Here is an 11,874-nt window from a genome sequence, read left to right as displayed (position 1 = left end):
AACATACCTAATAACTAAAGATAGATAGAATCAAAACAACATTCATCATTTTCATGTGAATCACATGTAATTTACATGTGAATCTCATGTAGAATGTGATTTAGCTCTGATATCCTTCCTGATACCTGTAAAAAACAGTTTATATGAGAAAATTAATCTAAGCACAAATAAGAACAAGTGAATTTACGTTGTTGAGGAAAGGTCAATATCAAGAGCAAATATGAAAATGCTAGAAGAAATATAGGAAATTAGAAAATATTTTTTTGTAATAGTTTTATCACAGAACGAGATATTAGTTTCTCAGATATATATTTGGATTTATTAAAGCTCATCTAACTGTACCTCCAAAGCAGTTGCTGTTTCATAAGCAATTTTAGGACTAACAGAACTGCTCCTCTTCATAAATTCCAGAAATTGGTTACAACTATCCATAAAAACCTATAAATCAGCCATAAACATGGTCAAATAAGAGATAGAAACTAAGAGGAAGAAGTAGAGAAGAGAAAAATAGACCACAGGGTATGTGACTGGTTGACTTGATAAAGGAGAGAAAAATACATAAATGAATTGATTTTAGATTACCTTCAATGATTTAATCCATAACTTCTTGATATCATGACTAGAAGATCGATACCAAAGCTCTATCGACAATCAATTTTGAAGAATTGATTTTGTAGAAATCAATTCCCAGTTAGGCGTGTATTTGCGATCCATGAGATTAATCAGGTTTTTTTCGATTAATGATGAATTATCGATGGCTGACAAAAATGAGAGAGAGGTTGGATGATCTCCAGCGAAGAGAATGGTAGGTCGATGTATAAGTGGTCTTCTACAGACGTATGGATGAAGGAGAAGAGACAACACTTTTAATGGAGTCGAGATGATCGACAACAATGAATAAAAGACCGTGTTGGTTGTTGATACAGGTAGGGGTTGGCATTGGAGGCGGAGGCGGGGGGAGGTACGGATGGAATTAGGGAGGAGGTCGATGGACTCAATGAAGAATCAGGAAAAGGGAATGAGCAGTAGAAATAATTAGGGATCGATCTGATATGTTTATTTGGGGGATAATTTCTAAATCCCTAAAATATCCTTATGTTATTTTTTTGAGATACCCTCCCGTGTTTTTTTCCACTTATTTACAAAGGTGCCATAAAAGATCTTAGCCTTTAATTGTTTTAATCCAAAGGTCCACTTATAGTATGTATATCATGGCTACGCCTAGTCTATCTACCCATATTTAGGGTTTTAGCGTGATTCAACTTCACCATTGCAACCATTTTTGAAATTGACATGATGGATTCCTATTACATTTGTTCTTCTCCCCTAACCTTTTTCTTTATTGTTGCGATGAAGATTAAGCAGGATCGACTATTGACAGGAGCAAGGTGCTCGAAGACACAAGGACCAAAAGAAGAATTAAGGGCCCGTTTCCTTCATCCAATTTCAGGTTAAATATCAAACCTGCTTCTTCTTACTGTACAAGGCTAAATGCCTGTAATTTTTCTATTTGATATTTTTATTCATTTTATGTGCCTTATTGTTTTTCTTGCAAATTCTATTTCAAAACATAACTTCATTTTAATAGTTGTTGCGATATTTCTCGATTATTGTTTTGTGGGTCTTCTTTTAACTTGTAACCCATCACGGATGCTTATTTTTTATAATAAGGTTGAAATAACAGGTAATCATCATAGATGTATTAGATTAGTCTAAGACACATATGTCAATGGCAATGTAGATTCTTGGATGGATTTGGGAAGAAGCTCGGTGATAGTAGAGGAAGCCATTATGGTACATATGAATAATGTAGATTATTGATGCACTGGTGGATGTGTGTTCTTAGATTTAAAAACAAATTTCAAAAGAAGATGATCAACTATTTTTTTTTCTTCTGATTTTGACCATATTAGATTTTGGTCCAACTCTCATATCTGCAAATTTTACAAATTTATAAAAATACCCTTTGAATGTGTAGATTGTTGTGAGGTTATTGCTGGTGATTCCTTTACTGGCGCGATGATCCACAGGTAATTTAATCGGAAACCCTAACATTTTCATCTTCTTTTTTATTCTGATGTGTGGTATGTTTCAAATCTTTTTGTATCTGTCTCTCTTTTTGGTTCCATGGACCTTCATCTAACGCGCAATTCGAATCGAAAATGCCCTTTTCAACATGATGCTAAAATCATTCGAGTAAACTTAGATTTAAAAAAAATACCCAGTCGCCTAAATCCAATAAAAGATTATGGTAGTTTCAAGTTTCTTCCTAATCGTTATATCGATCATCTATTCATACCAAAAAGTTGTTAAATTACAGGTCCAAGCTACCTAATTGCATAACGAGGCTCTAAAAAACAATAATCAAAGTTTTCAAGAATTGTGTTCAGTTGTTATACTTCATAAGCAAACATCAAAAGAAAATATATATATATATATATATATATATATATATATATATATATATATATATATATATATATATATATATATGCGAATCCTAAAAAAATGATAACTTATCTGAAATCAACGAAGATGATGAGTGAGAAATAGAAACTATCATTACTCTTCCACTATCGCCACCATTAACACTGCCAAGTACCAGTCTACCATACGTTGCCATCAACCATCGTCACCACAAAGCATCAATGTCAACACCAACAACATCATTCCCTAAAAAATCAGAAAAGGATTAAAAAAACAAAATTCGCAGTTTAATTCATTATTTCAGACACTAATTCACAACTTAATTTAATATTTCAGACACTAATTCAAAGCTTAATTTAATATTTCAGACACTAATTCACAAATTAGTGCATAAAAAAACACATTCATAACTTAACTTACATATTCACAATTTAATGCATAAAAACACATATTCACAGTTTATACACTATGTTCACAACTATTTTATAGGTATAAAATTCAAATCTTGATTAAAAAAAATAGAATTCATAGTTTAATAAAGCATTCCAGGACTCTTATTAATGATTTAATCAAATACCTTGTATGCTCTATAAAAGGATATTCAAATGATCGAATACCTTGTATTCTCATATTAAAATTAATTAAAAAAAAGTCATGTATTCACAACATAAAACTTATACTTTTTTTTATTAATAATAGTTAAAACTAACATTAACATAACTAAATAATTTATGAAACCTTAAAACATCACAATTTAATCACAAGAACAATAATACAAAAAACAATCATAAACAAATCATTCATATTTTAACTCAAAGTTAATTAAAAGTTTAAAATTTAATATAATTAATTCACAGTTTAAACGATAAATTCACAACTTAAGCTTAGTGCGGTTATTCATATTTCTAAACACACAGGTTACAATTTAATACTCAAAATCCATAGCTTAATAAAATCAATTCACAGTTTAAACAGAAATTATACAACTTAATGCAATCAATTTACAGTTTAAAACCCACATATCACAACTTAATACACAAAATTTATAGTTTAATACAATAAATTCACAGTTTAATACACATATTATCCATTCACAACCATATTATCAACTTAAAACTCTTAGTACAGTCATTTCACAGTTTAGTACACAAAATTCACGGCTTAATGTAACAAATTCATAGTTTAATACACATAATATATATTCATAGTCATATTCTCAAATTAAAACTTACATATACATAAAATTCACAACTTAATACAATAAAATCATAGTTTAATACACAAAAATATGCATTCACAACCATATTATCAACTTATAACTCTTAATACAGTCAATTTACATTTTAATACTTAAAATTCACAACTTAATACAATAAATTATAGTTTAATATAAAAAAATTCATAGCTTTATATAATCAATTTAGTGTTTAAACAAGAAATTCACAACTTAATGCAGTCAATTCACAGTTTAAAACACAAAAATCATAGTTTAATAGATATCATCATATTTTAACACAAAATCCATACAAGTTTCACAACTTAATTTAGTCGATTCACAACTTAATATTGTTTATACACAACTTAATATTGTCCATTCAAAGTCTAATCACAAAATTCATTATAGTTGAAGTTTAAGATCCAACAGATATCCACATAAGAGATGTGAAAAAAAATAATGTATTCACAGCTTAAAACTTCAAGACCTCCACATTAAAACTTGACAAATTAGGAGTAAACTAACATATTTGATATAGATTTAAAGCACACCAATGAAGATATGAAGTAAACCAACACATCAGAGAAAACCCAATGAAGAATTTACTCAAAATAACAACAAAAAACTTATTTTCACAAGCTATGGAAGAACAAAAATGAGTGAAAATACTAAAAATATGTGAACAAAAGTAATAAAATGAGTGTATATATGATATCCTTCAGATCTGGAACAAAAAAGCACATGAAGCTTGTCAATCTCGCAAGGAAACACCAACGACAGATAGAAACCACAAAACTAACACTTGAGAAAAGAGATTGTAGTTGTTAAAACTCAGATTCAATTAGATCTAACCAAATCTGAACATATCTAGATTAGGAACACTATCAGAAACAAGAGAAAACCATCAGACTCTCATATCTAACCAGATATGAGCAAAAAGCGCCAAGGTAAGTCAACAAATTCACAAATCTGTCAACGTACCACCGGACACGAAAAACGGTGGTGGTTGTTTGCCGGAGATCACATATATCTAGATCTAAAGATGAAAATAACAAACAAATTTCACAGATCTAAGACATGAAGAAGACAAACCAGATCTGAAGAAATCAGATCTAAAATCATGAGCACGATGCACAAAAAAATGAACTGATCTGACATGTTCAGGTGGTGGTCTGACATCGGAGGTGCTAACGGTGGTTTAACACCGACGATAGTTGTTGCTCTCCAGTTCTGATACATTTTTTCCATTTAGAGAGAGAAGTGGAACCGAAGGAGGTTGGTGTTGTTGGTGCTTGTTTGGCTTCTTCAGCGGTAATTGTTCATCGGAGTAGTGGTGGAGGAGAAGAAGTGACAGTAGATCTAGATCTAAGCGTGGTGGTTCCAGATCTGAAGTTCTGGCGACATTTGTAGGTGTTTTCGTAGGTAATCGAAGGCTGTGACAAATGAAGAGAAGCAACGGCTGTGGAGTCGCCGTCGGCAATGGTGGCGGCAGTGGGGCCGCCTTCGGCGGTGGTGTTGTCGCGCGACAATGATGGCGGTGGTGTTCTTCAAAGGTTATTGAAGAAAATGAAAGAATTACTTTTTCTCTTAAACAACTATAAAAGTAATTCATCAGATATGATTTTAAGAATAAGTTTTTTAAAAGATCATTATAACCTTGTGTTTTGTTATTTATCAAACTTTAAAAAATAAACAAAATAGCTAAAAATAGGAGGTTATTAGGTTCTTAACCTTTAGTATTTCTCATTTGAACCTTTATATATATATATATATATATATATATATATATATATATATATATATATATATATATATATATATATATATATATATATATATATATAATATGATGATAGAACTTTCCTAATTTTTTATTATTGAAACCATTGGTGGTTGAGAAAGTTAAAAAAGTTTTATAAAAATCTATAAATTTAACCAATTTTCAGTTTAACTAAAACTTTTGCTTACAGAAAAAATAAAACGTATAAGTTTATCAAAATTTGTTTTTTTAACTGTTTACCAATAATTAACCACAAATCCAATTATCGAACAAAATTATATATTTCTTTTTCTGAAAAAGCCATAGTTTTTAAAGGAAAAAAAATAAAACATTTGATTTAAGAGAACAAAACAAAGTTTTATATCTTTCATGAAATTAACCTTTTATCTTTAGCCACCTTCTCCTTGAAAATGTTTTGGCTAGCTTTTAATTCTTTCAATTTCTTATTATTAATGGTTTAATTTGGCAAATATCAGCCACAAATTACCATGACACGTACTCCTCCTCAATCCACCAGTAGAAATCAGACATTCTTCAACCAGATAAGGCCTAGATAAGGCCTACGTTCTCTCATCCCTCAGATGGATACTCGCTTCATCCAACGGCCAAAATTTCCTCGCTTATCTAATCCCTTCACACCCATCAAACTCTATACATCACGCCACACTTCTTGCCCACTACACACAAGTCACAACCCACCACCACCACCACCAATGGCAACCGCCGCATCTGCCGCCGCCGCCTCCTCCTTCATCGGAACCCGTCTCCCGGACCTACATTCCAACTCCGGCCGAGTTACAGCTAGATTCGGATTCGGAAAGAAGAAAGCCGCCCCCAAAAAAGCATCGAGAACCGTAACATCTGATCGCCCCTTATGGTATCCCGGCGCAAAAGCACCGGAGTATCTAGACGGGAGTCTGGTCGGAGACTACGGGTTTGACCCTTTCGGTTTAGGTAAACCGGCAGAGTATTTACAGTTTGATTTGGACTCGTTGGATCAAAACTTAGCGAAGAATTTGGCCGGAGACGTGATCGGAACCCGGTTCGAAGATGCGGATGTGAAATCGACACCTTTCCAACCATACAGCGAAGTGTTCGGGCTTCAGAGGTTTAGGGAGTGCGAACTCATCCATGGCCGGTGGGCTATGTTGGCTACCCTCGGCGCTCTCACCGTTGAATCCGTCACCGGTGTTACATGGCAAGATGCTGGAAAGGTGCGTACGTACATGTTATAAATTTGATTAGTCGATGATTAAGCATAAACCATGAAAATTAATCGATTTTCTTGTATTGTTTTTCTTTAGGTTGAACTAATCGATGGATCATCGTACCTTGGTCAACCACTCCCATTCTCTATCACCACTTTGATCTGGATTGAGGTTTTGATCATCGGCTACATTGAGTTTCAAAGAAACGCTGAGCTTGATCCTGAAAAGAGGTTATACCCCGGTGGTCCGTTTGATCCGTTGAACTTAGCCGCCGACCCCGAGAAGAAAGCCATCCTACAACTGGCGGAGATCAAGCATGCCCGTCTTGCCATGGTGGGATTCCTTGGGTTTGCCGTTCAAGCAGCGGCCACCGGAAAAGGTCCTCTCAACAACTGGGTTACTCATTTGAGTGATCCACTTCACACTACTATCCTTGACACCTTTGGCTTCTTCTCGTAAAATCGTTTTTTGGAGATTCCGTTGATAAATATATATCATCACCGATGTAGTTTTATGATTACGTCTATCTTGTAAAGTTTGTAACTTTTGACAAATCAAGCGGAACAATATATTGCTTTTTATTGTCACTTCGCATGGATCGAACCTATGACACTTGTTTTTGTCAATGATGAGGGGAAATCTGTATAAACCGTTTGCTTTTGATATTTAAATAAAGAATAATGAATATACATTAATTAACTAACTGATAGCATAATATTTTTGTCCACTTTTCATAATTAAACAACTTATTATTTTATTTTATATATTTAACCATTTAAATTGTTATATGTTTTCCATATTATCATTGTAACCGGTTATAACAACAGTAACAATGATAATATATGTGAATGCATTTAATAACAAATTAAATGGTCAAATGTATATAAAAAAATAAAGTTATCTAAATATGAACAAAACAAAAAGTTAATTATCATAATAAGTTATTTACACCACTTTTAATTAGGGATCATAGTTGTTTGGTTGTTTTACGGTTTGGCTTTCGGTATTGAACTTTTCAAACCGTAGTGAACAGTTTGGCTTACGGTTTTTAAGATTTCAAACTATATAAAAACCGGACTTGAGCATATATATATATTACAGTTTGGCTTTCGATATTGAACTTTTCAAACCGTAGTGAACAGTTTGAATTACGGTTTTTAAGATTTCAAACCATATAAAAACCGGTCTGGAGCATATATATATATATATATATATATATATATATATATATATATATATATATATATATATATATATATATAATTTTTTATATGTAATTGTATTTTGCTGTATTATAAATTAATTTTACATAAATAGTAAAATTAAAACCCACAACGTTTAACTACTAGGCCCAATCCTAATTTCTTTTGTGAACTAGTAAATAAAGTCCAATTGAAAAAACAAGAAGTGTCCAATCTAATCCAAGAGTCCAGACTCCAGATGGGAAGTAAGTCATGTAACGTCGTAACCTAATCGCAAAAACGCAAACTCGAATCGAACTCGTCGTTTCTCTTTGTTGTTTCTATCTTGACTGTCATTGACTTGTAGCCAACTAAGACTCTGAGACGGTATCAACCCTCTGACTACACCTCGTCGGCTCATCGTCTCCGCCTGCAACAGCTCCACCTTCGTCTGCAATAGCTCCGCCTCCGCCTGCAACAACTCCTCTTCTAGCTTACAACTTCGTCGCTCCTTCTCTGATAAGGTATGTTATGTTCAGAACATAAGGTACGTTATGTTCTGATCAAAGCTAATACACCACCAATCAATTATTAATTCGTTTAGATATCAAAGCTTTAGGTTCTATGTGTTTAGATTTCGATTCATACTCAATATTTTGGTTCTCTGTGTTTTTTTATTGAAATGGTTAACAACTTAACATCACAGTTTCACAGTTCTAGAGCATCATGTCAAAACATCAATTATATGGTTAACAACTTACAATTGCTAGAGATATCTTGTGACAATAGTCAAATTTGGGTCAAGTCTAAGTTGAACAAAGTCGTCGAGTCAAACCGGTCAACTCAATTAAACATTGCATACTAGGGTTTGTGTTATGTAATTACTGTATAACTCACTATTTTAATGAGAAAACATCACTTGGAAAATTCGTGTGTTTAATTTTCCTTAGCCTTAGTGCTAAACAATGAACAAAAACAATGAAACAATGTTGCATACTCATCGGGAGTGTGTAGGATCCTAAAACATGGCTTAACGGGGTTTACGGACCTTGCGTTGTGGATCCAAACACTCAAAATTGTCACACATGAAACCTATCTCAATCGTTTTCACTTTATCTCTCTATTGTTAAATCTCTACCAAATCTCTCTAAGTATGTGAAATCTCTCCCAAATATCTCTTTATATGAGAAACCTCTCCCAGAAGGTCAAATCTCTCCCAAATCTCTCTAAGTATGTCAAATGTCTCCCAAATATCTCTTTGTATGAGAAATCTCTCCCAGAAGGTCAACTCTCTCCCAAATCTCTCTAAGTATGTGAAATCTCTCCCAAATATCTCCTTGTATGAGAAATCTCTCCAAGAATGTCAAATCTCTCCCAAATCTCTCTAAGTATGTGAAATCTCTCCCAAATATCTCTTTGTATGAGAAATCTCTCCCAGAAGGTCAAATCTCTCCCAAATCTCTCTAAGTATGTGAAATCTCTCCCAAATATCTCTTTGTATGAGAAATCTCTCCCAGAAGGTCAAATCTCTCTAACTATGTGAAATCTCTCCCAAATATCTCTTTGTATGAGAAATCTCTCCAAGAATGTCAAATCTCTCCCAAATCTCTCCAAGTATGACAAATCCCTCTCAAAATCTCTCTTAACTTTCTATAATCACTCGGGGCATCCCGACCCTCGAATTTGGCGAAAAACAGCCCAAAAACGGAAGTCTACACGAAAAACGGACTTTAGGAACCGAAACCTCTTAGGAGCCGAGACCCTCTCAACCGAAATGGACCGAGTGCTCTGTCTATTTCGGTCCTCTGATAGTTCTAAACCGAGACTCTCCTTCTTACCTTTCGGCCCGAGAGGGCTTGACCTTCGGTCCGAGGACCAGACTCTCGATCCCTTCTGATGAGCAGGTCTACGAGACCTCTCGGTTCCCATGCATCCGAGCTCCACTTTCGGTCTGAGAGGCGACCCGCAGCCGAACCCTACTCTCTCGGTTTTTCTCCTGCTCTCGGTTCTAAGCTCCTAAAGAGCCGAATCTTCGCATCCTCGGCCCAAATTTTGGAATTTGGCAGTTTTTGCCCGGTTTTCAATATTTTTAGCGTTTTGAGCCCGTTTTTCGAGATTCCAACGCGGGATTTTCACCCAAACTCGTATTTTAACATAATAAACCCCAAATATTCATATTTTAATTATATTTTGGGGGAAAATCCTTGTTTAAGAATAAAATCTAGTAGGTAAGATTTATGGGTGGAGTGTTGACTTTGCCTTAGTGTGTGACACAAGCAACCTCCCCATACCTCCATAGTATAACCCCTTGTCCTTCCACTATACCTAAGTCATGCTAATGTACTTTATCATAATTTCCAGCCATTTCCCACGTTCTTAGAACTGGAACATCCACCCTCTCTCCTCACTTCACTTATTTTCTCTTATTTACACCACAAGATCAAACACTTTTTCTCTCAACTCTTCTCTCTCAATTTTGAGATTTCCAAGGCTTTCCTTCTACTTTTGGTAAGTATCTTCATTATCCTTATGATTTTTACACTTCCTTCTACTCCAATCATAGATTGCTTACACAAATATTGTCATATTTGTGTTAGATCTTCGAATCTTCGAGCACCTCCCAAGTGTTCTTGAATTGAGAACTCCTTTTCTCCATCATCCATCTACTGAAATCACTCAAGGTGAGTTCATACCCCTACATTTTCACGTTTTCTCAAGTTTTTAAGGGGGGATTACAACTTAAAACACCAAGAACATAACTAAACTTTTCTAACAGCTTTCATCAGAAAAGTTGGACTCCATTCACGGACTGTTTTGGACAACTTAAACATTTTAGTTTTCAAAACTGTTTTAGGTGCAAGTAGTTCCACTTTTTAGCTTTAAGATGAATACTTGAACATCTCCATACGATTTTTCTACAATTTATGGTGATTTTTACAAAGCTGTCTATCATTTCAAACATCAATCCGGACCAGTCTGTGATTAAGGACTTGTTCACACAAGTTAGAGGTCACTAAAAATTATGGAAAAATTTATGGACAAACTAGACTCATTTTTCAAACTCTCAGGAGTTACAGAACTTGATTTGGACATTTTATGATGTTTCTAAAAAATTTCTAATAACAGTTACAGAAAACGTTATTAACAGAAAAACACTATCAATTTCATTTCACCTTGTAACATGTTGAGCAAGGTATATATCATTATGTGATTATGTGTTGTTGCAATATATGACATTTTTGTGTTAGTATCTAGACATACACCAGTTAACAAATGGATTTTTACTAGATATAGCATGGAATAAATAAAGTGTTATAATTAAAGTACACCCATTACACACAAACATTTTATTAAACTATGTTAAGTATAGTTTATGTACTTTACTATTTCTACCCTTGTTTGGTAAACTATAATAGGTATAGTTTATGATACATTTCAAAATACATACATTTCAGAAGGGTACATTTATACAAAAGGGAACTTTCATTACGTTAAGTGTAAATTTGTTAATTACTTTGTGAGACATTCGCTTCGCATTAATCATAAGTCCTGTATTGTAACCAGAGTCTCCTGGAGGGAGAGCATGATAATTGTATATAGATCTATATTGGGCTTGACAAACCCACACCTGAGCTGCATGCAACAGCTAGATCGGCAGATCTGAGGTGACAAATGTCATAACAGTTCCGACGCCTGAAGAACGTCGTTTTCAGGCCATCTAGGTCATAGTATGGTTATAATAACTCACAGAAAGTATTAATAAACATAAGAATTTATGGGAAATTCATTGATACCATACGCGTTTATGTTGAATTAAACTCATATTATTTTCGGTAAATAAGGAAGATTACTTACACGTTTCGGTCTTTTGGATATAAGACTACAATACTTATTTTTAAGGATAATATCGGATTTTTCTGAAACAACCGTACATTTACGAGACAAGTTTTTCATAATTGCTTACAAAAACTTATGAACTCACCAACCATTGTGCTGACACTTTTTCAAATAACTTGTATTCTCAGGAAATCACTAAACAGGAAATCAAGTGGATTTTGAGGA

At 33.8% G+C, this 11,874-nt stretch overlaps 1 protein-coding gene across 1 annotated transcript; it reads left to right on the top strand.

The window, feature by feature from the left end:
- The first annotated feature begins 6,085 nt into the window (after positions 1-6,085).
- Positions 6,086-7,212, top strand: LOC145014640 (chlorophyll a-b binding protein CP29.1, chloroplastic-like). The gene is made up of 2 exons (XM_078973059.1): positions 6,086-6,637; positions 6,728-7,212. Exons 1-2 carry the CDS (start codon positions 6,137-6,139, stop codon positions 7,088-7,090), a joined length of 864 nt encoding a protein of 287 aa, XP_078829185.1. The 5' UTR covers positions 6,086-6,136; the 3' UTR covers positions 7,091-7,212.
- Positions 7,213-11,874: the final 4,662 nt, after the last annotated feature.

Source organism: Lactuca saligna, chromosome 9 (assembly GCF_052625555.1).
Source record: "Lactuca saligna cultivar CGN05327 chromosome 9, ASM5262555v1, whole genome shotgun sequence".
In the NCBI taxonomy this organism is placed as follows: Eukaryota; Viridiplantae; Streptophyta; class Magnoliopsida; order Asterales; family Asteraceae; genus Lactuca; species Lactuca saligna.
The sequence above is the reverse complement of the archived record's forward strand: the minus strand, read 5'-3'. Positions and strand labels throughout refer to the sequence as shown.